This window comes from Phocoena phocoena, chromosome 8, assembly GCF_963924675.1.
Source record: "Phocoena phocoena chromosome 8, mPhoPho1.1, whole genome shotgun sequence".
Taxonomy (NCBI): Eukaryota; Metazoa; Chordata; class Mammalia; order Artiodactyla; family Phocoenidae; genus Phocoena; species Phocoena phocoena.
In genome coordinates this window covers 104,920,998-104,946,419 of record NC_089226.1, presented here as the reverse complement: position 1 = coordinate 104,946,419, position 25,422 = coordinate 104,920,998, and the positions used below count along the sequence as shown (strand labels likewise).

The 25,422-nt window shown below is 61.0% G+C and overlaps 2 protein-coding genes across 6 annotated transcripts; both read right to left on the bottom strand.

The window, feature by feature from the left end:
- Positions 1-2,318: 2,318 nt before the first annotated feature.
- NDUFS8 (NADH:ubiquinone oxidoreductase core subunit S8) lies at positions 2,319-6,410 on the bottom strand. Of its 3 annotated transcripts, none has more exons than XM_065882303.1 (7): positions 6,360-6,410; positions 5,369-5,426; positions 5,229-5,279; positions 4,565-4,654; positions 4,298-4,470; positions 2,595-2,723; positions 2,319-2,509 (listed from the first exon to the last, which is right to left on the bottom strand). In XM_065882303.1, exons 2-7 carry the CDS (start codon positions 5,424-5,426, stop codon positions 2,378-2,380), a joined length of 633 nt encoding a protein of 210 aa, XP_065738375.1. In that variant the 5' UTR covers positions 6,360-6,410; the 3' UTR covers positions 2,319-2,377. The 3 variants fall into 3 exon arrangements, with proteins under 3 accessions (XP_065738375.1, XP_065738374.1, XP_065738376.1); XM_065882302.1 differs by lacking the exon at positions 6,360-6,410 and adding an exon at positions 6,137-6,354; XM_065882304.1 differs by lacking the exon at positions 6,360-6,410 and adding an exon at positions 5,944-6,140.
- Positions 6,411-7,843: 1,433 nt separating this feature from the next.
- ALDH3B1 (aldehyde dehydrogenase 3 family member B1) lies at positions 7,844-24,548 on the bottom strand. Of its 3 annotated transcripts, XM_065883286.1 has the most exons (10): positions 24,499-24,548; positions 20,442-20,604; positions 16,830-16,940; positions 16,597-16,717; positions 16,186-16,271; positions 15,613-15,694; positions 13,023-13,409; positions 12,152-12,318; positions 10,523-10,622; positions 7,844-8,545 (listed from the first exon to the last, which is right to left on the bottom strand). In XM_065883286.1, the coding sequence occupies exons 2-10, from the start codon at positions 20,601-20,603 to the stop codon at positions 8,355-8,357; spliced, it is 1,407 nt and encodes a 468-aa protein (XP_065739358.1). In that variant the 5' UTR covers position 20,604; positions 24,499-24,548; the 3' UTR covers positions 7,844-8,354. The 3 variants fall into 3 exon arrangements, with proteins under 3 accessions (XP_065739358.1, XP_065739360.1, XP_065739359.1); XM_065883288.1 differs by lacking the exons at positions 15,613-15,694; positions 24,499-24,548 and having other exon boundaries at positions 8,355-8,545; positions 13,023-13,140; positions 20,442-20,603; XM_065883287.1 differs by lacking the exons at positions 16,830-16,940; positions 24,499-24,548 and having other exon boundaries at positions 8,355-8,545; positions 20,442-20,603.
- Between the last annotated feature and the right edge of the window lie 874 nt (positions 24,549-25,422).

The window sequence follows — 25,422 nt, the reverse complement described above, 5'->3', positions numbered from 1 at the left end:
AGGGTGGGATCTCCACCATCTAGAGGGCTCACTGGGCAGATTAGACCCCAATATGCTCAGGCCTGGGGCCCAACACCTACGTGTCCCCACCTCTAGGACCCCCTCCCCCTTGCGTGAGGCCGCACGCAATTACACAGGTCCTTATAGCTTCCTACTTCTGACCACCACCTTGGACTCCAGGTCCAGTGGTCTGGGCCTTTGGGCGGGTGGCTGCCCTGCTCTGGGCCTCTTTCCTCAATGGCAGCAGGACACCAAGGGCCAGGGCCTGGGACCCGCACCCAGCAGGCACTGGGCAATGCTCTGCCCTGGCTGTCACTCCTCCTGTGGCTGGATGTGTCCCCATGACCTTGCTGCTACTGAGCTCCGTGCAGTTTGTCCTATCGCAGCACCCACAACCTGGGGCTCACGACTGTCCAGCTGCCTGCACTTTGGACAGGCCAAGCCTGCACCCGCTGGGGCCCCTCAGCTCTGGTGATTCTTGAACCCCGACAGGGCAAGGGCCTGTGAGAGGTGGGGGGAGAGTGGGCAAACGGAGCCCCAGAGCTGGGCGCTGGCAACTGAGTCACAGCCAAGGCTAGTGTCTTCAGCAAAGTGGGAGACACTTTCTGGGGCACGGAGGGGCTACTTTCAAGGAGTAACCTCGACACAACCAAACTGAGTACCAGTGGGGGCCTCGGGTCAATACTTCCTGTTCAGGGCAAACTGGAACTCTATCATGTTACAAAATGGCGTTAGAGCTGCACTCTGACCCAGCAGTAAGGGAGAGAATCAAGTCAGGAGCTGGATACACTCATCCATTTTATTTTTTATTTTTTTGGCTGTGCTGCATGGCATGGGCAATCTTAGTTCCCCAACCAGGGATCGAACCCACAGCCCCTGCACTGGAAGTGTGGAGTCTTAACCACTGGACTGCCAGGGAAGTCCCTAGACTCATCCACTTTAAATGAAAGTATTCTATTTACCTGCGTACAGATAGAGGCTCCATGTCAAGCATCTAGTGCTGGTTATGTGTGGGAAAAGCAAAATTAGAGGCGATTTAGGATTTTCAAGCCTGCCTCTTACAACTGGCCTTGTTTTTGGAGAGCTCCTGCCCCCAGCAGCCAGCAGGACTAGCGGTGCTGGACTCGTGGACACTCCCCGGGCTCAAGTCTTCCTTCCTGGTCCTGCACTTCTCACCTCTGTGCCATTTTGTGGGTTCAAAGGACCCCAAAACCTTGGCCAGTGGTGGGGCCCACACAAGTCCTGGGCCACTTCTGCATCAGGAGATGGCCCAGCCTGGCCTGGTAAGTAGGTCCAGGTGTCAGCAGGGGATCTGAGAAAAGGGGCTTCCTGGAAATGAGCTGGGTAATCTGGGTTTCTTTGCTGTAGGCCTTCTCAGAGCCTTGAATGTGCTATCATGCAATGCCTGTCCCAGAGGGGAGAGGCACTTGGGGCATTTCCCACACTTACTGGTCCCTAGAACACGCTTCCAAGAAGCATCTTGGGAATTCAGTGTTTTGTAAAAAGCACTTTTGGAAATAATGGAGAAAGGGAACTCCGAGATCTCTCAGGCCCGAATTAGTTTTTTCATCAGATGTGTGCTGTGTGATCCTGAGCAAGACACTTCGCCCCTCTGAGCCAGTTTCCTCACTGCTGAGAATGAATTGAAATCCTCTCACACCTCTTAGCACCAAGTTAGAGGGGGCTGTTTTTGGCTACTCTGCTGCCACTGGGCTTGCGTGTGGCCCCAGAAGGAACCATGTCACTTGGCTGGGACTGCAAAGCAGGAAGTCCTGAGCGGCAGAAGCCATGCCAGCAGCCTGGTCTGGGGAAGCTGGGGAGAAAAGCGGATGTGGCTGGAGAGGCAGAGCCAGCTCACAGGCAGCAGGGCCTGGGTCACCCCCTCGTGACTGTCACCCCTGCCAGAGCAGCCTTCCCCTGCCTCCCAGCAAGGATGCTCTGGCCTTTCCAAGTTCCTGCTCTTGATGTATTTCTGCCTGCGGCCTTGCGAGAGGCTCTAGGTCCTTAGGGTCTCAGCTGTGGGTGGCCCTCAGGAGAGGACAGGCCTCAGCCCCACCCCTTGGGCACACAGGATTATGGGAACAGTGGACCTGGGCCGACCTCCAGCCTGCGGAGCCTTGGGGAACATGCCCAGGAAGATGTGTGGGCCACACACTGCCGCGGGCCTGGGCCCAGCCACGGGGAGGGCCTGGCAGGTCCCACAGAGTCGCACAGGAGGGCGACTCTGTCCGAGGACCTGGTCCAATGGAGGAAGCCACAGGCCGTGGTCAGGCCGCGGACGGTCTCGGCCTGGACGGCGGACTGATGACAGAGGCGGTGGGGAGGTCAGAGCTCTTTTATTGGGCAGAAGGGGACCTCGGGCCAGCCGGCGGGCCGGTCACCGGTAAAGGTAGTCGGCCTGGATGTTGGCGGCGATCTCGGCCTCCCACTTGTCCCCGTTGTTGAGCAGCTTCTCCTTGTTGTAGAGCAGCTCCTCGTGCGTCTCCGTGGAGAACTCGAAGTTGGGGCCCTGCGAGCGGGGCAGCAGGCGCAGCCACGTCAGGCCCCTCTGAGGAGCTTCCGCCCCGGCCTCCCCCGCCGCAGGGCCCGCTCACCTCAACGATGGCGTCCACAGGGCAGGCCTCCTGGCAGAAGCCGCAGTAGATACACTTGGTCATGTCAATGTCGTAACGTGTGGTCCGGCGGCTGCCATCGGCCCGAGGCTCAGCCTCAATGGTGATGGCCTGGGGGGTGGCACAGGGTACTGTCACCTGCCGGCCACGCTGGCCCCAGGCACAGGATCCAGCCCCCGCCACGGCTCATTCCCACTCCTGCGGGACTGGCCCCCCGGGGCCTACAGAGCGGACCCTCTGTCATCCACTCTTGGCCCACCGTGTACCTTTCCTGACCCCTCTCCTAACAGACCGCCCGGCGTGGCTGTGACGTCGGCCTCTGAGCGCTTGCCCTAGCTGACATTCTCTTGTTTGTTAACGGCCAGCACCTCCTGCCTGAGAACGTGAGTCCCACAAGGAGAGGGCCGTTGCCTGCCTTGTTCACCATAGCACCTGCAGACCCAAGGTGTCCAATCCGGTAAAAAAATGCCCCATTACTGTCGGTTGCATGTTGAACAACCTTCCCAATTACATCTAGTTATCCCCATTTAATGGATGAGAAAACTGAGGCTCAGAGAGGTTGAGGGGTTTCCCAAAGCCACACAGTAAGTGAGGGGCAGAGCCCAGACTCAAACACAGGTCCTTAACTCTCACTTCCTGGGTGTACACTTGCACCAGCTGGGGGAAGGGGTGGCCTGGGGCCTCCCACAGCTGGGAGGACCTTCAAAGGGATGTGGCAAAGGCCCTCAGATGTCCCCAGGAGTGTAATGCCCACCACTCATAGTGGGACCTTTGGCTATTAGCCTCATCTCTTTGTGCCTCCATTTCCTCATCTATAAAAATGGGGATAATAATCTCTACCTCCTAGAGTTATTGCAGAGATGAGTCATGAGTTTGGCTCAGTGCCTGGTCCACAGCCGGCACTCACTGTCTGGATGCCACCACTGTTATTATTTTTTCGGGGCTCTCCTACGTGCTCCAGGTCGGTGGCTAGACTGGGGACAGCAAGGCCACAACCCGTGGCCTGCAGGACCTGGGAGTGGTCCAGGAAATGAGGCAGGTCGTGGACAGCAGCCATCCGGAGTCACAGAGATGTGGCCTGGAGCGGCCGCTGGAAGGGGGTCGCTGTGTGGACCGTGAGGACCCCTGAGCCTGCTGGGCTCCTGCCGGGCACATCCGCCAGCCCAAGAGCCCCAGCTGTGTCTGTCTGTTTCTGCACTAACAGTCCGTGTGGGACCCTCCGACAGAACCAGATGCCAGGGGCTCAAAGGAGCAGCAACCGGGGGCAGTGAGGGCCTCGGCTGTGGCACACGTGTCCCTGGGTCGTCCTGTGGCAGGCACACAGGCAGTGCTCCTGAAACGGCTGCTGCATCCGGGTAAAAGTGGAAACCCTCAGGTGCCGCCTCGTGGCTCGAGGCCTAGGTTTCACGCCCCCGAACAGACCCCCAAGGGCAGGACCCACATGTGTCACGTGGCCTGCTCAGGGCTGGAAGTTTCCCTCCCCTGACTCACTGCCTCTGAGTCGGCTCCCATTCACAGGGGGAAGAGGCTCAGATCGGGAAAGGGACTTTCTGGGGACACCCACCCGGCAGGGGGCCCAGAGTTCGGGCCCAGGGCTGCCCGCTTCACTCTCTCTGCAGCAGGCTGTGGCCTCCCTCTCCCAGCGGCAGGGGTCGGGGGGCGGTCAGTTGGGGTCAGGGGCTCACCTGGGCTGGGCAGACGGCCTCGCAGAGCTTGCAGGCGATGCAGCGCTCCTCCCCGGACGGGTACCGGCGCAGCGCATGCTCGCCACGGAAGCGCGGGCTCAGTGGGCCCTTCTCAAATGGGTAGTTGATGGTGGCTGGCTCTCGGAACAGGTAGCTCAGGGTCATGCCCAGGCCTGGGGGCGGCACAGGCACGGTGGGAGGGGGCCCTCCTCCCTAACACATCTGTGCCCCCGGCCAGCCGGCCTCCCCCCTCCCCCCAGTGCCCACCTCGGATGAGCTCGGTCCACAGCAGGGTCTGAGCTGCCCGGTCGGTCACCGACTTCATGTCCATTGAGGGCTCCCGCATGTTCACATACTCTGCAGGGGAGGCGGGCAGAGAGGCCGTGGCAGCAGGCCTCACACAGGCCCTCCCCAAGGACTCCAGCTCAGGGAGACGAGGCCTGGCCTCCTTCTAGGTGCAACAGCTGGGCCCCCCAGGGGTTTGTTCATTCACCAAACCTCCCCCGCCTCAGTGAGCACCCTTGAGGCCAGCCTCAGGCCCTGGGCGGTCCTCGCCAGCTTCTCCCTGTGCCTGTGTGGCCATCCAAGCCAGGAGTTGATGGGGGTTGGAAGGGGCTTGGGTACTGGGGTCCTGATGAAGAGGCACAGCTCCCAGGGCTCACACCTGGCAGCTCCTTCCTTGTCCTACACGGGGAAGGTCTGAGATCACACGGTATAGCCACATGGAAGGCCCTCCACCCCCTGCAATGACAGACCCGGCCCCCAAGAATCATATGCAATCTTGATCACCATCCTCTTTATACAGAGTGGAAACTGAAGCTCCGAGAGGGCGGGCCCCCAGCAAAGCCAGGACCAGAACACAGGCCGTCTCCCCTGCCTCTGGCAGGACGATGATCAGAAAGCCTGAGGCTTGAGGCGCCCCGGGACTCACTGTAGGTGGCTGCCACTGTGCTTCTGTGGAGGCTCCGGCCACTGGGATGCCCTGCAAGGATAGGGGTTACGCTGTGCAGATGTGACCTCACGCTAGGAGGCTGGGCCCCTCACACCCAGGAAAGGCTCCCTTGGTCCTACCTGCACGTGCGGCCTGGGCCAGGGCCCGAAGCAGCATGGGCGTGGTCAGGCAGTGCATCTGTGGGCAAGAAGAGAGTGAGGCATAGGTGGGTCTCAGACTGCAATGGTTCCCCACCCCCACCCCCGGGAACCCTAGCATTGCAGGAGCCTTGACCCTTGACCCCAGTGCCACTGTGTCAGCTTGTCCCTGCTCACCCCCATTCCTGTCAGAGGCACAGACGGGCTTCCTGTTCCCAGGTGCAGCCCCTCCCGGCCTCCAACCTGACCCAAGTTAACACTGCCACCTGCCACCGTGCCAGGCACTGTGCTAGGGGTCATGCGCACGGTCACTTTGTCCACATCATGACCTCAGAGGGAGGCACAGATGAGAAGCCACAGCTCAGTCGTGTTAAGTGACTTGCCCAAAGTCACACTGAGGGGGTGGGACCAGGATGTGAACCCAGGCCAGACCCCTCCCTTTACACCCCCAGCCCTCCCCTGCTGAATCTTTTAAAGGCTTAAATAACCCTCAAGATCAAATTCCTCTCCCCAGCATCAAGGTCCTTCTGGAACTGTCTCCCAGCCTGCCAAGTAACCTTGGGTTTTCTCACTTGTGAAATGGGAGGTCACGAGAATGGAGGAGGCTCGAAGATGCCAAGGGTTTAGCGCAGAGCCTGGCACTTAGCCGAGGCCAAAAGTGCCCCTCTCGTGACCTGTGACCTCTAGCGGGACCATTTCTTTTGACCGCTGACTTCAGGGCCAGGCACCCAACCCGGCTCCTTCCCCGACCTTCCTCATGACCTCTGACCCGACGGGCGCAGGAGGTGCATATGCGCCCTGACGGTGCCGGTTACCCGCCCGCTGCACGCTCAAGGTCACAGAGGCCGCGGGTTCTGAGCGGGCCGAGATAAAGCCCGGGCGCGGAGCCGGCGGAGCCAACGGGGGCCGCACACTCGACTCCGATGCCGCGCTGCCCAGGCTGGGCCTTAACACCTGAGCCCCGAACACCCACCTTGAATCGCTGCCTCTCCTTCCAGGGCCGAGGGACCTGTCCGTCGAGAGGCGGAGCCTACATCATGGGATGCTGCCATTGGGCGTGGACTCTAATGGTGTGGTCTGATTGGCTGATGGCGCAGCGGAAAGAGGCGGGATCGAAAAATCTTTTCTCCGATTGGCTAGGGGAGCAGGCAGGCGCTTGAAGCGGTGTAGAGCGCCGCCGGGTTGGGTGCGAGAAGCTAGTGAGCCGGGACTCCCGAGCTCTTGGAGGCGGGACATCCGAGGCGTGGTTTAAGGTTGCTGCTCATGTCGGACCCGGCGCCCTGGGCTGGAGGACAGCCGCTCGGCCTCGGCGGGTCGTGTGTGATAACGGTGATGAGAACCGTAGCCTGTGGTGATTCCTCGCGGGAGCCATGCCTACTCTATGCTAAACCTTCATCCTGGCGTCTTCATTTAATCCTCCCGGCAGCCCTGTAGGGAGGAACGATTATTTTCGCTTTACAGATGGGGAAACTGAGGCACGGACTTGTGTAGTAACTTGGCCTAAGCCTTAGATCTAAGAAGTGCGGCCTCCTGAACCACTCCTAGATCTGTATGACCCGGGAGCCCCGTCCCTCAACAGCCCCCAAACCCGTGTTTCCTCCCAGTGAATTGTGTGGCAGAGGGACCCCGGAGGCTGCGGACACTGAGAAAGCCCCTGAGGCCGCCTGTGTGTTGGGGGGAGTGGAAGGTGGTCAGGGAGGGCTTCCTGGAGGAGATGATATCCAAGCAGAGCACAAGGAGGAGTCGAGCAGAACCAGAAAGGCCAGAGAGTATGCCCAGCTTCTGTGCGGAGGTCCACCAGAGAAGGAGGACACATCCAGTGCGTTAGAAGAGGGCAAGGATGGGTTGGCAGTGGGGGTTGGGGGGGGAGCGTGTACAGGGCTATGCAGAGCCTCCCAAGGATTGTTATGGGTCCAGACTTGTGAGCCGGGGGAACCACTGAAGGGGTTCAGGCTGAGGGCTAGTATGGTCCAGTGGGCTTTGGGAAGATCTCTGAGGAGAAGGGCTGGGCCCCGGGGAAAGAGGGCAGGTGATGGATGGCCCGGGGCACAGCGATTAGTGTGTGGATTGGGGAAGTCTGCCGTATTTTATAGAATCATCAAGAATTACTTAAAGATGGGACTTGGGAGGTGAGAAGGGAGTGTCTAGCAGGAGGCCGGGGAGTCTGGCTTTGTGGCTGAGTGGATGGGGGATCACTCCACGGCATGGGGGCCCAGGAGGATGAGCAGGAGAGGAAAGGGGAGGAGTCCAGTGTGGGACATGATGAGGGGAAGGTGCCCAGGGCCAGCCACTTGGGGGACAGGAGCTAGTTCAGAGCTCCTAAGAGGCCCGAGGTGAAGGGAAGGGAGATCCTACTGTGGGCATCTCATCAACCTGACCTGGAGGGAGAGGTGCGGAGAGAGTAGAGGGAGGCAGCCTCCCCCCTCCCAAATGAGGAGACAGGACGCCTGGAGCCTGGAGTCGGCAATTAAGCTCCAAAATTTAATCCTCACGATGATCTCAGGAGGTGTTAATCACCTCCTCTGTGCAACAGATAGGGAACCAGGCTCAGAGAGGGCAGGGACGACCCAGGTCACAGCAGGCCCGCAGTGTGTCGTGGACCGGATGCCAGGACCCCTTCGGCACCCTCCACAGAAAGGGCACCTTCTGTCCTGAGAGGTGCCCACATCTTCCCTCGTCTCCTGGAACACAGGTGGCCAGCATGGGAGCGGGAGGGCAGGTTACTGCACTGTTTCCGATGCTCCCAAACCTTGGCCCATCCTGGCTGGGGGGCAGCTGAGGGCCTGAAAAGAGAAGCCCCAGGCGGGAGGAGGGCAAGCACTGGTCTGGGCCGTGGCCCTGGCAGGTGTTTTCCCCCTGCGTCGTGGACCCCAGGTCATGTCTCCACCAGCCTCAGGTGGCCACGGCAGCGGAGGACTCGTAGACGTGAGCTGGGAGGGACGCTCGGAGCCCCTGTGCGCAGGGTGGCTCAGAGCAGGGCGCAGCCGCAGCTGCGGGTCTCCATGGCTGCGAGCAGCACCCTCAGGTTGCGTGGAGTGTGGGGCGGGTAGCGGAGAGCGTAGACCTTCTCCAGCCCAGGGCGGCGCAGCAGGCAGGCGCGGTGGTGGGAGAAGGTGTCGAAGGAGAACTTGCCGTGGTAGCTGCCCATCCCACTGGCGCCTGTACAGTGACAAGGAACACAGCAATCAGGCCCCCAGTGGCCAGCCAAGGAGCGGCAGACAGACCTGGGCTCTGCCAGTCACACAGTATGACCTGAGTGGGCTACTTCACCCCCCGAGCCTTGGTTTCCCCAGCTGTAAAGTGGGCTAGTCATGAGATGCTGTGGGTAAAGGGCTTAGCCCTGAGCCTGGCCCCAGCACCCACTCAAATAAATATTGGGGACACCCAGTGCTGGGGCACGATGGGTAGACAGTGGTCAAGAGTGGATTCTGGGGGGGTGGGGGATGTATTGGGAATTTGGGATTAACAGACACACACTACTCTATATAAAATAAACAAGGACCTACTATATAGCCCAGGGAACTATATTCAATATCTTGTAATAACCTATAATGGAAAAGAATCTGAAAAGAAGAGCGTGTATATATATATATCTGAATCACTGCTGTACACCTGAAACTAACACAACATTTTCTTTTTTTGCAGTACGCGGGCCTCTCACTGTTGTGGCCTCTCCTGCTGCGGACGCGCAGGCTCAGCGGCCATGGCTCATGGGCCCAGCCGCTCCACGGCATGTGGGATCTTCCCGGACCGGGTCACGAACCCGTGTCCCCTGCATCGGCAGGCGGACTCTCAACCACAACATTTTCAGTTAGAAAAAAAAGAGAGAGGAAAGATGGAAAGTAAAAAAAAAAAAAAAAAAGTGGATTCCGGGGCAGCTGCCCAGGGTTGAATCCCAGCTCTGAAGTAGCCATGTCACCTTAAGCAAGTGATTTCGCCTTGGTCTCCTCTGTGACATGGGGTGACAGTGGCACCCACCTCCTAGAGTTGCGGGCATTGAGCAAGTGTTCAGACCCATAGATACAGTAAGTGCTGTGTTATGAGTCGCAATGTCCGGGTAGGGAGGCAGTCAAGGACCCGGCAGTGGGAAGTCCAGGGCACCCAGCCTGGTGGGATCAGGGGTAATCCGGGAGGGCTTCCTTGAGTGAGTGGGGCCTGAGGGATGTGGAGTTGACCAGATAAAGTGGATGTGTGGGGCAAGAGGGGCCCAGGCTCGGGGACAACTCAGGGAGCCTTGGAGGTGGGTGACAGTGGTGTGTCAGGACTTGGGCAGAGCTCTGTGTGTCTGGGGCAGCAACCAGGGAAGCGGGGCAGGGGCGGGAGCAGGACTCTGTGGCCAGACCAGGAAGGGCGGCCTCAGGAAGCTGAGTCAGAGCCCTGGCTCCGTCTGAGGGCCTGGGAGCCGTGGAAGGCTTTGCCAGGGGAGCAGCAGGGTCAGATTCACCCGCAGACAGAGCCCCACGCTTCCCTGAGGAGGGGGTGCTGGGGAAGAGGGTTCCAGAACTGGGGACAGCAGCGATGCACAGCCCTGGACCTCCACCACCAGGAGCATCGATCTCAGCCTGCCATGCTCCTGCGACACCAGCCGCTCCCCAGGGAGGGTCCAGGCCCACCAGGGCAGCCCGCCAGGACCTGCTGGTCATTTACTCTAGTGCCAGGTGCGGGCAGGTGGCGGGACCGCAAGCCTCTGGCCCTCTCGTCCCCTGAGGAGGAGGTGGGCTCAGAGAGGGGAAGTGGTGGCCTCGCATCACACAGCCGTCGGGCTTGCTGGGACCAGCCTCAGAGGCCAGGACTTCACAGCGGTGCTGGGGGCTGCTGGGGCTTGGTGGAGGGCGGAACCAGCAGGAACCCCTGTCTCCTGTGCGACATGCCAAGCATGGGACAGAGGGGACACAGGAGGGGTTAAAGGAGCAGCATGTAGCCTCACTGTGGAGTAAAGAGAAGGCCCAAGGCCACCCTGCGTGTGCTAAGCCCTAGCAATCACAGTGATGTTTAAAAAAACCCTAAACTGTGTATCTGTGGGTCCACCCACAAATGTAAATGCAGAGACAGGTATGGAAGGTTCCGCCTCAGACTCTGCAGAGGGGAGCAGGGTGAGAGATGACGGTAAGAGGGCATGGCTCTGCCGGCACGTACCCACTCCTCCGAAGGGCAGGCTGGCGACAGTCATGTGCATGAAGCCGTCGTTCCCACAGAAGCCCCCGCTGCTGGTTTGGGCCAGTACCCGCTTGACCACCTGGGAGAGAAGCAGCTATGAGGCTGGTGGCAGAGCTGCCGGGGCCGCGAGGGCTCTGTCCAGACCCCTCAGGGCCCTGGGACCCACTGCAGGGTCTGAGGCCACCGTGAGAGCTGGGGGGGGCGGGGGGGGCGCTGTGGAGCAGCCTGCCACCCATCCCCAACTGGAGACGTGTTTCCTGAGCATCCCTTGCTTGTGGCCCATGCAGGTGACTGTGGACACAGATTCAGGCCTGATGGGGAGGTGGGAAACCCAGCATCCTCCTGGGGATGTGGAGGGTGCAGGGTGAGGGGCGGGCAGTCAGGGAGGCGTTCCCGGGAGGGATGTGAGGTGCCTGCTGAGTCTCAAGGCGGGGCAGAGATGAGTAGGAGGGCCCCCCAGGCAGAGTGAAGGGCAGGTGGGGAGGCCAGGGGTGGGGTGGGGCCAGGGACGCAGCACAGGGAGGACATTGAGATTTGGGTTTTGGAAACATGAACTTGATCCTTGCTTGACTTAATGAAGGCCCTTCCTCTTCAGCCTGTAGGTGTATTTGAAGAATGAGGGCGTGGGGGACTTCCCTCGTGGCGCAGTGGTTAAGAATCTGCCTGCCAATGCAGGGGACACGGGTTCAAGCCCTGATCTGGGAAGATCCCACATGCCGCGGAGCAACTAAGCCCACAACTACTGAGCCTGCGCTCTAGAGCCCGCGAGCCACAACTACTGAGCCCACTGCCACAACTACTGAAGCCCGTGCGCCTAGAGCCCGTGCTCTGCAACAAGAGAAGCCACGGCAATGAGAAGCCTGTGCACTGCAACGAAGAGTAGCCCCCGTTCGCCTCAACTAGAGAAAAGCCCATGCGCAGGAACGAAGACGCAGTGCAACCAAAATTAAATAAATAAATTTATAAAAAAGAAGAAGAAAGGGGGGGGAATGATTAGTAGACACTAAACAGTAGTTGCACGAAAACTTGGCTATAGTTAGTTGCAACGTGTGACCCTCAGGTAACAGCTAGGTTGGTGCTTGCCTGCTGGTGGGTGGACCCCCATCCGCCGACTCAGAAATCCCACTGAGAGAAATCCCAGGGAAGGGCAGGGGACCAGGGCTCATGCTTGGGCCTGCACGTCCTGGTCATTCATCCTCCCCTAGTCGTGCCATCCCACGTCGTGTGTGCCTTCCATGAGCCAGGCAGAGAAAGGGGACACTGCCGCCACAAGGCCATGATGATGCAGAAGAATGGAGGTGGAGCTGACTTAGAGGGGACACTGGACCCTAGAGAAGACCCTGGGGAGCCGCCCACTAAAGGCCCAGAAGAATGTGGCCTAGATTGGAGGGCAGGGGGAGGCCCTGCTGCCCCGAGGAGAAAGGAGAGGGACAGAGCCAAGACAGTGCCACCGTCCCAGAGCTCCTATGACTGTCCCCGAGGGACCAGGACGCCCGCCCCTCCTGCCAGGCCCCTTGGTCCACTCTGGTCCTGGTGCCACCTCACCCTCTGCTGACCTCACTCCACCCTCCACTGCTGCCACCTGCTCCCACCTCTGTCCAGCCCCACCTGGCTGCTGTTGGAGAAGGCGTACAGGGCCAGGGGCTTCTCCCGACGGCGGATGAACTCGATGGCCTCGTCCAGGCTCCTCACGTTCATGATGGGCAGGATGGGCCCGAAGATCTCCTCCTGCATCACCGGCTCCGTCTCCTGTACGCCCACCAGCACCGTGGGAGCTGCCCGGGCACAGGGCACGGCTCAGCCCCACGGGTGGGGCCTCGGGCAGGCAGGGCCCAGGGACCCAGGGCTCCAGGCTCAGGGACGTTCTGGGGAAGGTGATCTCCCCACAGCCCCCGGGAAGTGACCTTGAGGGGCTCCCCAGCCTGACCGGGGCCCGTGGGGCCCAGAGAGCCCCTCAGCCTTGGTCTTACAGTCAGAGGGTGACCGGACCTGAGGTCCCGGGTCCCAGCCTGCTGGGGAGCAGCGTCACCCTCTGAGCCGTTCGGCCCGGGAGACTGGGGCTGCTTTGTTCACAGCGTAGCGGGTGCTCAGGACGGGCTGTTGAAATTCAGAACCAGGAATCGTGGGCTCATAGGACCTGGGGTCATGGCCCCGTGGAGCAGCAGCTCTTGGGGCTGAGGTTTGGAACCTGAGCCCTAGAACTCTGGGGTCTGAGCTTGGAGAATCCAGAGCCTGGGCCAGAGGGCTGAGTCGTGGGGTCACAGGCTCAGACACGGCAACGCGGAACACTGGTGTCACAGAATCGTGGCACCAGAGCCGTGGACCAGGCTGGGCTCTAGCAGTGGGGTCGGGGAGCCTCAGGGCCCGAGGTTACAGGCTGGGCCCAGACTCGGGGCCCAGCTGTGGCCCCCAGCGTGGGGGGGGCCTTAGCTGGGGGGGGCTGGGAGTCGGGCACAGTGGCAGGGAGGGCGGGACTCACCGATGTAGCGATCGCTTTCATCACTCTGGCCCCCGATGGCCACGTGGCCACAGCTCAGCAGGCGCCGGAGCCGCTGGAAATTCTTCTCACTGATGATGCGGCCCAGGTCTGGGGAGCTCTGAGGGTCTTCGCCGTAGAAGCGGGTGATGGCACTCTGCAGGGCGGGCAGCAGTCGAGCCTGCATTTCGGGGCTGCACAGGATATAGTCGGGGGCCACGCAGGTCTGGCCGGCGTTGAAATAGCGGAAGAAGGCCACGCGGTTGGCCACGGTCTGGGGGTCGCAGTTGTCGTCCACGTAGCAGGGGTTCTTGCCCCCCAGCTCCAGCGTGACGGGCGTCAGGTGCTCGGCGGCAGCAGCCATGACAACCTTGCCGACTCGGGGGCTCCCTGGGGTGGAAGGAACCAGAGTGGCTCTCGGTCACTTGGGCCAGGTGGGATGGCCTCAGCCCAGGGCTGGGACCCCTCAAGGGGGCTCACTCCCTGCCCTGCGGCTCCCTGGAGAGGCAGTAAAGGGGAGGGCGGGGTGGGGGTGGGTGGGGGTGGCGGGGGAGAGTCACCCTCACCTGGCTTTTCCTTGTCAGTTGCTGCTGCACTGGGACCTTTTTCAGGTCGTCCCCCCTCCCCTTCCTCCCCCACTCCCCCACCAGCCCCCCGAGGAGCTCTGCCCACAGCTGCAATCCAGGCCCAGCTCCCTGTCCTGACCTGCCCAGGTAGACAGCCAGGAACCCCGTCTCCCTGCTTCTGATCCCAGCTGGGCCTGCAGGCGACTCTTTCTAACCTGCCGCCCTAAGTCCCTCCCCACTCTCCACTCTCCTCTGAAAGTAACTCCTAGGGCCCGGCTCCAGCTCTAGCTGGTCCTCATTTGGGTCTCCCCTCCCTGACCTAATCTGGCAGCTGTGGCGCCCTCCACACCCCCCGTCTGCCCCCCCTTCCCCTAGGTCCCCACCTCTCCTCTGGGCTGGTGTCCTGGGTCTCACAGTCCCCTCTTCCACTCAGCCACCCCAAAACACTCCTGACAGCGCCCCCAGGCCTCGACACACTCTTGCCCACGCCTGGCCCAGGGCCCCACGCTGCCATTCCTGTCGTGATGTGATAACCCTGGTCATTCTCGCCAGCCACCGCGGCCCGAGGGAGCCCAGAGCCCAGTCACCTCTCTGGTCTCACTTCCTCCTGCTTCCCTGCCCTCGTTCCCTCCTATCCAGGCCCCCTTTTCGGCTGAGCCGGCCCCAGGGGCCTCCTCCTACCACGGCTCCTCCCTTAGGTCCTCCTATCTTTGTTCAAACACCTCCTAGTCTGTCCTGCCTTCCTGACTACGCCCACAACTGAATTCCCCACCTCCACCCTGGTCACCTTTGCACGGGCTCTGTGACAACGTAGGAGGCTTTAGCCCTGCTTTATCCCAAGGCCTCGCGGTGCCCGGCTGCGCTCTCAGTAAACATTCACCGAGTGAGTGTGTGAGTGAGTGGCTGCTGCCCAGGCCACGTGCTGTGACAAAGGCTTCCATTCATTCATTTGTCCTTAAGACAGGCCTGTGACTTGGGGATGGCCCCTATCATACCAATAAGGAAACTGAGGCCTGGAGAAGTCAGGAGATTACGGTGGAGTAGCTTCGGGAGGTCCATCAGCCTCTGCACAGACTGCCTCGGGGACCTGGCGTACAAGCTGGCCTCCGGGGGTCTGCCTGCCTTGCCTCTGCACCCTCGGTCCTGGGGGGCCAGGGCCCAGAGTCCACTGAGCTTCGGGCTGTGATGGTGGAGGGTGGTCAGGCGCCCCCCCACCCCTCACCCCGGCTTCCTTCTCCTGGTGTTTCCGGCCCCGGGGAATCTGTAGGAACAGCTGAGGACCCTGGCCCCTCTGCTCCCACAGTCGCCCTCCCTGTCTGTTAAGGTGGCAGCTGGCAGGCCTTGTCCCAGGCTCGTGGCAGGGTCTGGGGAGGAGAAAGGCAGAGATGGCACGTCCCCTGCTCTGATGGGGACAGAGTGTGCAACACAGGAGGCGGGTCCACCCCTCCCTCCCCCAGGGCCTCGCCTTGTCTGTATCCTCCTCCCTTTCGTCTCTTCTGGAAACTCCGTCCTGGTCACTTGAAGCTAGGTGGTGTCTGGACCACATGGGCACATGTCAGGGTGATGGCAGGTGACCTCTGGGAGCAAAATACATCCTGCCCCAATCCTGGCTAGTGCAGTGGGCACTGCATCTTTTTGTCACCCAAGCCCCCAAACCCTCATCTGTCCAGCCCTCCAGAAGGGCCGCGGGCGCAGGAATGAGCGCCTGGCACAGCAGGAGCCCAGCAAGGACAGATGCTGTGACGTGTGAGATTGTGAGTGGTGGAGAGGCCTGTTTCCGGGATGGGGCCCATCCCTCCCAAGGGTCCCCAGGGGTCTGGGGCTGCTCCCCAGCCTGCTCAGGGGGAGTGAAGCAAGCTCGTCCTGGGGCCGAGAGCACCACCCAGCACTTGCCCCAGTCTGCATCCTCCCTGGCTGGCTGGCTGCTTCTGTCCCTCTCTCAGAGTTGGGGATAAGACCCCTAAGGGTGGGGCTGGGCAAGCTTCTCACCTCTCCCATCCTGCACAACCCCCAGACTGGCTCCTCACCTGTGAAGAAGATGTAGTCGAACTTGTGCTCCAGCAGCTGCCCGGTCTCCTGGGGCCCGCCCAGCACCACGGCAAAGCAGCTCTGCAAGCCAGATGGGCGGAGGGCTCCCTCTGGGACCCCAGCCTGAGAGCCCAGAGGGCACCTGCCTGCCTGCCTGGGATGGCTCCCCCCTTGCCTGGTGCCTGGGCTCCAGGTGGGCTGGGTCAGGGGCAGTGGGGAGCGGGGAGCTCCCCAGGGGCACTGGGCACAGGCAGTCCCAGCCTACCAGGTGTAAGGTTGGGGCCTGGCGGGTTTGGGGTTGGGACTGAGGTCGGGGCTGGGCCAGCAGGGCCGACCAGAGACAGACAGGGACCCCCGGGGGACAGGCCCCACCCCTCTGTTTCACTCAGAGGGAAACAGGCTGAGAGGGGCGGTGACCTGGCCAAGGCCACACAACCCAGAGGAGGCAGGAGTGAGGCTGGAATTCAGGTCCTGTCTGAGGAGCCACGCCAAGGGCTGCCCGGCCCAGCGGGGCCTGCTTAGCCCTGCTCAGCCCCAGTGTAGCTGCTTGGTCTGTACCTGGCCCTGCTCACCTGGTCCAGGTATCGGGGCAGCACCTCGGCCAGGACCTTCTCAGTGCCCTTGCTGATCTCTGAGGGCTTCAGCACCACGCAGTTGCCTGAGGGGCGGGGCGGGGAGAGGGGGGTGGGGCGGGGCGGGGCGGGGAGAGGAGGGGGCCAGTTGTAGCCACTCCCCGTCTCCATTCAGTCCTCACACCTGCAGGGCAGGTGCCGGCCTCACTCCATCTTCAGGTGAAGAATATGGCTCAGAGAGGTGCCCTGCCGGCCCCAAGGCCACACAGCCTGGGGATGGTGGGCCAGATGGGAACCAGGCCTTCTTAGCCACCTGGTGCCAGCTCCCCCCTCCTCCCTGGCTCTGTGGGCGGCTGTGAGGCTGGGGGGATGGGCGGGGGCTGGAGGGAGAAGGTGGTGGTTCCCTCTCACCTGCTGCGAGGGCGCCCACCAGGGGCTCTAGGCTCAGGTTCAGAGGGTAGTTCCAGGGGGCGATGACGAGCACCAGGCCGAAGGGCTCCTTCCGGATGAAGGCCGAGTCCAGCTGTGTGGCCTGGGTCAGGGCCAGGGTGATGGTGAACGGTGGGGTGCCATGACCCCAGCCCCTCAGCACCACCTGCCACCCAGAGAGGCTGCCTGTGGCCCTGACGCCCAGGGTCACTCACCAGGTTCGTGGGCACTTTCTCATCCTTCATCCAGGCCCGCAGGTTCCTAAGGGCCAAGTTAATCTCGTTCTGGCTGATGCTGATCTCAGACACCTCTGACTCGAAGGCTGACTGCAGGGGAGGGGGAGGGACAAGGGCAGGGCTTGGGCCAGGGTACCCAGGATCCGCAGGTGGCCGGAGCCCTGGGGTGGGCAAAGCCTCCCCAGGCAAGGTCTGTCTTATTCACTCATTCATTCATTCATTCACTCCACGTTCACTGAATGGTTAGAGTGCCCGGGTGCCGTTTCCATGCTGGGGATGCAGCCGTGACTGAAACAGACAGAAAACCTGCCCCACGGAGCTGACATTGTAGGGGGACGGTCGACGTGGTGATGAGAACGCTGACTACTCCATTAGGACGTGACAAGCGCAATGGGAGGATGAAACAGGGTAAGAGGGATAGAGACTGCTGGAGTGTGTGTGCGTGTGTGTGAGTGTGTGTGTGTCTTTGCTCTATTTTATATAAGATGGTCAGTGCCAGCCTCTGGGATGGGGTGACATTTGAGCAGTGAGGAAAGGGAGGGAAGGAGCCCATGGATACCTGGAGGCAGAATATTCCAGGCAGATGGTATGTCCTGTGCAAAGGCCCTGGGGTGGGTTCAGGCTTGCTATGTTCCTGATTAGCAGGGAGAAGAGTGGGTGAGGTGATGAGGCCAGGCAGCTGGGGTGAGGACTGTGGAGCAGAGCAGGGACAGGCTCTGACTTAAGTTTGAACAGGACTGTCTGTGTGGCCCTCTGTGGCCTGCTGTGTGGATGTCAGTCTGCAGGGGACACTGGGGACAGGTGTCTCTGGGTCACTGGGGACTGGTCACTGGGGACAGGAGTCTCTGCCATCAGTTCCCACAGCCCAGGGGCCAGGGCAGATTTCAAGGGCAGGAGTCGGAAAAAGGAGACAATCAATAGGGCTTTTGTCCTGATCTATGCTGTCTGGCATGCCTGCCCCACCCCCACGAGGGAGGAGGGACCCAGCCTGTGGGCTGCAGGCAGCTGGAGGCCCATGGCCTAGGACACAAGAGCCAGGCTGTCCTGATGCCTGAGACTCAGCCATTATGGTGCAAGTTGCTTCCTGTCAGAGGAGAGGGCGATGGGCCCAGGAGTGCCAGAGCTGAGCCTTGGGGGGAGGGGGAGGGCGCAGGGACCTTGGGGGGAGAAGCCACGCCCACCAGCGCTTCCAGGGGCTGAGCCTGCTTCAGGCATGCCTTCTACTATGTCTGTGTCCACAGCCCACACTCCTGCCCAGAGAGGTCTCCTGTGACCTGACTGAGGTTTGGGCCTGTTTGAGGGATAATCTGAACCCTGCTGAATGCCAGGAGTTTGGAAGAGTAGAGGCTGTTTTGAGCCCGGGTTCTGTGCCCTTAGGCAAGAACATGCCCTCTCTGAGTCTCCTCTGGGGGTGACTGGGTGTGACCACCTCTACCTGGAAGGGCTGTTGGGGGTTAAATGGGAGGATTTGCGCAGGGCAGATGCTGCCTGCTGGGAGAGTGGGGGACAGGGCTGGCCGAGCCCAGAGGGAGGGACCAGGTCAGAGGCCGGGACCAGATTGGATTTTCTGGGCTGCTGCTTCCTTTGTGGGGTGCGGGCTCCTGGAGTCTTGAGGGTTGCAGGCAGGAGGTGAAATTTGAGCCATAGGGAGAACAGGGACCAGACAGACCATCGGGTCAGGTCTCACGGAGGCGGCCAGGCCAGGCCAGCTGGTGGGCAGGGCAGAGGCTCAGTGGGGTGTCAGTCCCCAGGGAGCCCGACATGCCAGGGTAGGGGGTGTGAGCCCCCTCTGTCCTGGACCAGGTCCAGTGAATGGACACTCCCCACAGGGAGGCAAAGCCAGGCCCCTTGGGTGTCAGAGAGCCAAGGAGAGTACGACCCGGTGCCCTGGTTTCATAAATGGGGTAGCAGACGATTCCAGAAATGGCTGACGAGGGAGCCCGGGTCTCACCTGCCTACAGTCCTGGAGCGTGGTGATAAGTAGAAGGTTTGAGGACCCTGAGAAAGGGAGTAGGCGTCACTAGGAGGCCACGTCCTCAGAACAAGTCCTTGTGGCCAGCTTTTGCTGCGTCCGTGAATGGAGGTGCCCTGATCCATGACCCCAGGTGCCACGAGATACTAGTCTCGAAGTCTGTGACTGCTCTGGACACCTGGCTGGGTGCCTGCAAATCAGGTGGGGCCCAAGGAGGCTGCAGAGGGCCTCCCAGCGCCAGCATCTCTTTCATGAGCTGGGTGGAGCCAGCAGGCCCACCGGAAGGGCAGGGGAGGCAGGAGGGCAGAAAGGGATGACCCCAGGGTCCTGCTCATGGGCTCAGGAGGTTTGGGGAGAAGATGAGCTCAGCGCTCAGCATGAGCCAGTGTGGGACTGCTGCAGCCCCCTGGGGACAAGTGGTGACCACAGGGGCTGGCCGGCAGCCAATATGCACCATGGGCCTGTCCTAGGTGTTACGTATCAAAACAGCACCTCACCAGCTGGTAAAGAGTCACAGCCTTGGAGAGTTACAGGTGGTGAGGGGCCAGTGGGGCATCACGGGTGAGCTTGGGCACCGTGGCCTTTGTGGCAAGCTCAAGGGACATTTTGTCCAGAGAAGAAGCCCCTGGACAGTTGTCCTAGGGCAGTGGCAGCCACACGGGTGGGCCCTGCTGGCTGAGATGGTGGAAGGCTGCCTACAAGGAAGTGTATTTCTTGAGGTCCTGCTGTGGCTGCTGCTGGAGATGGGAGGGGCTGGGCCGCCAGGCCTCCAGGGTTTGGACAGAGGCCATGATGCCCACGGTACCTAGTGAAGCAGAAGTCCTCCACATGCGGCCCTAGCGGTGTGACCCAGCTCCCTGGACCTCATCCCTTGCATACCTCTGCCTCTTCCACTCCCTTTCAGCCACTCTGGCCTCCTTGCTGCTCCTCAAGCACAAATACACCAAGCACCTCCTGCCTCAGGGCCTTTGCACATGCTGTGCCCTCTGCTGTTTCCCCCCTTGTCCACGTGGATCCTTCCCCCTCCTCCTTCAAACGCCACTGTCTCAGAGAAACCTTCCCTGACCCCCACATACAAAACCGCACCCTGACCCTGGCCCTCTCTCACCCCCTTCACACTGGGAGTGTCTCTCCATGGCATTCATTACCATCCAACATGCTGTGTATTTATTTACTGTCTAGTTGTGTCTCTCCCCAGGAGGCCAGCTCCCTGGACCCAGGAACTTTGTTTTATTTGTTGTATCCCCAGAGCCTACAACAGTACCTGGCCCATAGTAAATGTTCAATAAATAGTAGTGGAGTGGGGGAATTCCCTGGCGGTCCAGTGGTTAGGACTCCGCGCTCTCACTGCCAAAGGCGCGGGTTCAATCCCTGGTCGGGGAACTAACATCCCGCAAGCTGCACCGCACGGCCAAAAAAAAGAAAAAATTAGTGGAGTGAATGAAGAAATGAATGAATGGGTGAACGCAGAAGAGCGGGTTACGGCACAGGAAAGGAGGTGGGGTTTGACGGCTTTTAGTTCCCCCTTCATGGAGGATGCAGCTGTCCCCACCCCCCCGTCTCAACCTCCCCACCCCTGCCCTCCTCCTCCCACCCCTGCCTGTCTCCCCACAACCCACCTTGTGCAGGTCCTGCGCCAGCGCCTCCTGCAGAAGCTGCTTGTTCTCTTGCAGGAAGCGGCTCAGGCCCTTCAGCTGGGCAGCCCGGAACTCGGCCGGCCGCGTGCACCCCGAGTCGAAGGCCTCCCGCAGCCGCTGCAGCGTGTCCGCGAAGGGGTCCATCCTGCCGGGCGGGGCAGCGTGGGTCGGGGCGCCCCACCTCCAGGCGCCCTCCACCGCCCCTGCCTGCACCCGCGTGGGCCCACGGGCACCCCCATGGGGACTCACACGTAAGCCCAGGGACCAGGGCTGCCCCACCTACACATACACACAAACACACACACAAGGGGCACACTTGGACACCCACTGACAGAGCTACAGACCACACCTCTTAACCAGTGGGCAGGAGGATTCTGGACCCCAAGGCAGTCGCGGGACTGGGTGTGGGCTTGGGGACAGCTACTCCATGGCCCCTAAGAGTGAGCAGGGAGCCAGGGGGTCACGCTTCTTCCTGCCACCCGGAAATTAGCCCTAAGCCATGGCCCCCACCCTACTCCGGTGCCCCTCCTGGAGACGGGTAGCCCTTACCCCAGCAGGTCTGAGTGGAGTAACCAGGGGAAGTTTGGTAACTAGAGGCGGAGTCCACCAACCACCACTTTGGGACATTCCCAATACGAATGCTCTGTTCCCACTGTCCCCAGCCTGGGGGTCCTGCCCAGGGTGGCCAGGCTGGCTGGTGGTGGCTCAGAGGGCTGGGTGACAGGACTCCTCTCCCTGTGCCCCAGCTCCGCAACAAGACTGGGAAACAAGAACCCCACCTCCCAGAGGCCCTGCTGCCCATCCCAGCCCCATCGGCCACAGTGTTGGAGAAGCAGGGAATGCTGAGGGGTGAGGGGTGAGGGGGCAGTCAGGCCTCCATGCTGTCATCAGCCAGGGCTGGCAGGCAGGGTAGGGGCTCTGACATTCCCCCGGGCACCCGTCTGCTTACTTGAAGTTCATCAGAGGAGCTCTCTGATGCACTTAGTCCTTGGCCTGGTGCCAAGGACGAGTGGGGACCCTTTCCTCCTTCTCTCTCTGACTCACTTCTCTTCTGGTCTCTGCTTGGCTGATGCCTCCTTCAGGCAGCCCACCATGATTACTCCCTTACACATTCTCACAGTGGGCCCTTGCCTCTGCTCCCCACCGCACTGTGTCATACCTTGTGATAAATACCTGGTTTCCTTCTGTCCACCTCCCTGCCCCGCCTCCCCATCCCTCTCTTTCCTCTCCCACTGGACTGGGCAGCAGGACCCCTCTTTGCCTACTTAACTTATCATTTGGGGCTTTGTGCCCCAATCTCCTCATCTGTTAAGGTCACCCTTCCACCTACCACCTGATGGGTGTTTATCAAGGATGAGACCATGCTGGCCAGTTCTAAGCCCAGGACAGGGCGTCAGTGCCCTCAGGGTTGCCAGCTATTGTTAAGTGACTACTGCCACCACGGCCCTATGTTTTCTGGAGGACTCCATGAGCTGTTCCAGCCAACAGGATGGCCTGCCCTGATGGGCACTCTGTGCTGAGAGCCTGCTGGAGCCCTACGCTGTCCCCATAGGCACGATGGGGGCCAAACTGACCCCACAGGCCTCCTACTCTGATCAGGAGAAATGGGGCAGTTGTCTTGGGCACAGGGCGGGCACCACATCCCCCAGAGAGGGTGACTGTAGCAGAACAGGGACATCATCAGAGCCCCTGTCACTCCAGGCTTGTCCCTAGCTCCAACCCTCCTCCAGAGAGGAAGGCGTACTGGCCAGAGACCCAAGAGCTAAGAGACTTGCTGACCCCTAAAGCCGCCACCTGCGCTCACCTGAGCTCAAACCCTGACCCTGCCTCTGTAGCTGTGTGACCTTGGGCAAGTCACTCATCTTTTCCCTGCCTCAGTTTCCATGCCTGTAAAAAGGGGATGCTACCGTTCCACCACATGAAGCACCGGCCATTGTGTGCATGGTAAGAGCTTAGTAATGGTCAGCTGTGGTTATTGTCACCAAGTACTCAACAAATATTTATCCCTCTTCCTTCCCCCCATCCTCTCTCACCTTCAGACTTCTGCTGATGGATGCTGAGGGCAAACCACACCCGCTCCTCTCCCACCTCCGCAAGGTTCTTTGCACTTTCCTAAGAGCCTGCGAACCCACAAAAATGTAAGGCACGTCGCTTGAATAGGGCATCTCAGAGCACAGTGTGGGGTGGGGAGCTCTGCGGGGGGTGGAGGTCTGCTTGGAACATTCCAGCAGCCTCTCCTGGCAACACTGAGGCCAGCTCACACCATATTGCAGTTTGGTCAGGACCGAGGCCCCAAGGGGTGACTGCTGCAGGGCAGGGAACTGGACTCAACCCAGGTAAGCAGATGTGCAAGGCTGCCTTGGGCCTGGGGGGACCCCGGGCCTGTGACCTCACAAGGGAGCTGAGCAGCCACTGTGGACACACAAATGAGGGGGTTCCTTCATCGGGTGGTCTGGGGGCCCTAAGCCCACCTCCCTGGGAGTTGCTAAGTCACTTGATGTGACAAGGGATGGGCCTGGTTCCCCGGGCCCCAGGGCCAGCCACCTTCCCTCAAGGCCATGAGCCTGGGGATTCTATAATAATAATAGTGACTAAGCACTGACTGTGCCAGGCACTGTGCCAGTGTGGGTGCCTGATGTCAGGGCAGCATAGCTTTTGGACGGCACCCCCGTAGGAAGCTGAGGCCCAGGTCATGTGGCATCAAGGAGGGAGACGAAAGGGGCAGGCACTCAGGTCTACTGCCTCCAAATCATCATCAAGAAACAGCTGCTGCCCGAGCCCCGTCCCTGGGCCCTGGCTGGTCCTGCGGATGAGCCACCTCCCAGCCCCCACCTCTGCCCACCCTCTCATCCTTTCTGCCTCGGTTTCCTTGTCTATACCACAGGCCTTCTAAGAGCACCCTCTGTATGACGTGTCGGGGGCCTGAGGACCTGGGTCCAAATCCCAGCAACTCTGTTTATTAGCTAGGAGACCTTGGGCAGGTGGCTTGGCCTCTCTGGGGCTCACTCTTCCCATCTGTGCAATGGGGATGGTGTCTGGTAGGTACCCCACAGTGCTGTGAAGTGCTTGGTGCAGGGCCGAGCCCCGTGAGTGCTCAGTGAGGACGGCTCTGAACGATGGTTATTCAGACTGCAAAGGACAGCTGTGCTGGGGGCTCTCGGGGAGGAGACCCTGGGGTGGGAACCCGAGGAGACCTTGGCCCAGTGTGGGCACCAGGGAGGCAAGGCAATCAACTTGAGACCCAGGTGGGGGCAGGGATGCGGGGCTGGGAAGAGTGACAGAGGTGAACATGGTGGTCTGAGGGCCCAGGGGACCTCCATCAGGCTGTCAGAAGGTGGACGGCACGGGGCTGCCTCAAAGGCTCTGCGGGTCCCAGTACCCTAGGGTCTCCAATCTGATCTCCCCTCCCTGCCCCGTGTAGCCTTAACCTGGATTTTTACAAGGTCTCCCAAACTCTGGGGAGCGGCCCCCTCCCTTCCATGGCGGGTGTGGGGAGCTGGGGACCAACCCTTGGCCGTGGGCCAAGCCAACCCCCGCCCCACCGCACGGAGAGGCTGTGCCACCGGCTGCCTGACGCTGGCAAAGCCTCTCCTTCCTGGACCCTGGCAGAGTCCATTCCCAAGAACACGATCGCTCAGAACCGCTCGCTGCATAGCCCACCCCAGCAGCAGGCATGCGTGGCAGTTGCCCAGGAAATGTGTTGCCAAATGGATGCTTGACCACCCCCCCAGGGACAGGGGTGCATTCCTTCCTGGGGCGGCCGGTCCAGACTTCCTGGGGCGGCCGGTCCAGAGCAGGGACTCTTGGCCTCTCTCTTTGCTCTCTTAGGCTGGGGCAAACGGAACTCCCTTCCCCCTTCCCCTTTCTCCTCAGGCGAGCAGAGAAGCTCCGAGAAGACAAAGCTAGTCCCTGTGCGTGGCCGTGAGAGGCCAGGCTTTCCAGGACTGACGGCAACCCAGAGTGCCCAAGCCAACCTGCCAGCGGGTCCCTGGCCCTGACTGCTCGCTGCTATATCCCCTGCCTCTGCAGAACACCGTACCTGAGGCCCTGCGAAGCTGCCCTTCCTCCTGGTTGGCCCTGCTCTACCCAGCTGCCCTTCCGTTATGAAATGTCCAAGGCTGGGCCAGCCCCTGGGGTGGGGCTGTCCTGGCCTTGTGCCTGACTTTGACTCTGGGCTGGCTGGAGGCTGCAGGCTGAGATTTCCCCATCACTTCCCTCAGGGGCCTCTAGATCCTTTCCTGGACCACAGAGAAGGAGCCAGGGCGCAGAGAGGGCCAGCACCAGGCCAGGGCCACACAGCAGGTCTCCAGGGAGCTCTGAGCTGAGGGGTCCATCTCGACCCCTGATGGGAAGGATGGAGGATGAGTCCAGAGTAGTGGACCCAGGAATTACGGTGTAGGGTGCGGGCTGTGGCCTGGAGTAGCAGGGGGGAAAGCCCTGCTCCCCACACGCAGCCCCCCCACCGCCAGCCCCTCTGAGCCTCAGTTTCCCATCTGCAAAATGAAGAGGTCTGATCCAAAGACAGCTGGAGTCCAGAAATCCAATCCCAGGGCCCAGGCCGGCCTGCTGCAGGCTTCGTCCCCGCCCTCGGCGCATCTGTGTCCAACATCACCACGTCATCCAGCACCCCGCTCACAGCACCTGTCACCCTGCAACCTGACATTTTACAATGAGGAAATGGAAGTCCAGAGAGAGGGCACAGGGCATGAGTGGCAGGCTGGGACCCACATGAGAAAGTTGTTGCTCCAGAGCGGGGCTGGGTCCACCCCCTGCTGTCCCCTCCTGCCTCCCTGGAAAGAGCGCCACCCTCTGCCCTCTAAGTGAGCTGTCATGATATAAGTGTCGCCATGAGGTTCCTGTGTCCCTGCCCCTCAGCCTCACCCCACCCCCACCCCGGGCACACCTGTCAGAGCCAGCACAAAGGGGGATGATCCCCTGGCAGGTGCTGGTGTCAGACAGGCAG

Excerpts from the sequence above, each read along its gene's own strand:
- NDUFS8 (XM_065882302.1), bottom strand. Across the intron at positions 2,724-4,297 it reads AGGCCGTCTGCCCAGCCCAG|GCCATCACCATTGAGGCTGA; the intron begins GTGAGCCCCTGA and ends GCCACCCCCCAG. Across the intron at positions 2,510-2,594 it reads CTGTGGACGCCATCGTTGAG|GGCCCCAACTTCGAGTTCTC; the intron begins GTGAGCGGGCCC and ends CCCCGCTCGCAG.
- ALDH3B1 (XM_065883286.1), bottom strand. The coding sequence starts at position 20,603 with ATGGACCCCTTCGCGGACACGCTGCAGCGGCTGCGGGAGGCCTTCGAC. Across the intron at positions 16,941-20,441 it reads TGGCGCAGGACCTGCACAAG|TCAGCCTTCGAGTCAGAGGT; the intron begins GTGGGTTGTGGG and ends CCTCCCCTGCAG. Across the intron at positions 8,546-10,522 it reads CCTGCCCTTCGGAGGAGTGG|GCGCCAGTGGGATGGGCAGC; the intron begins GTACGTGCCGGC and ends GTCACTGTACAG.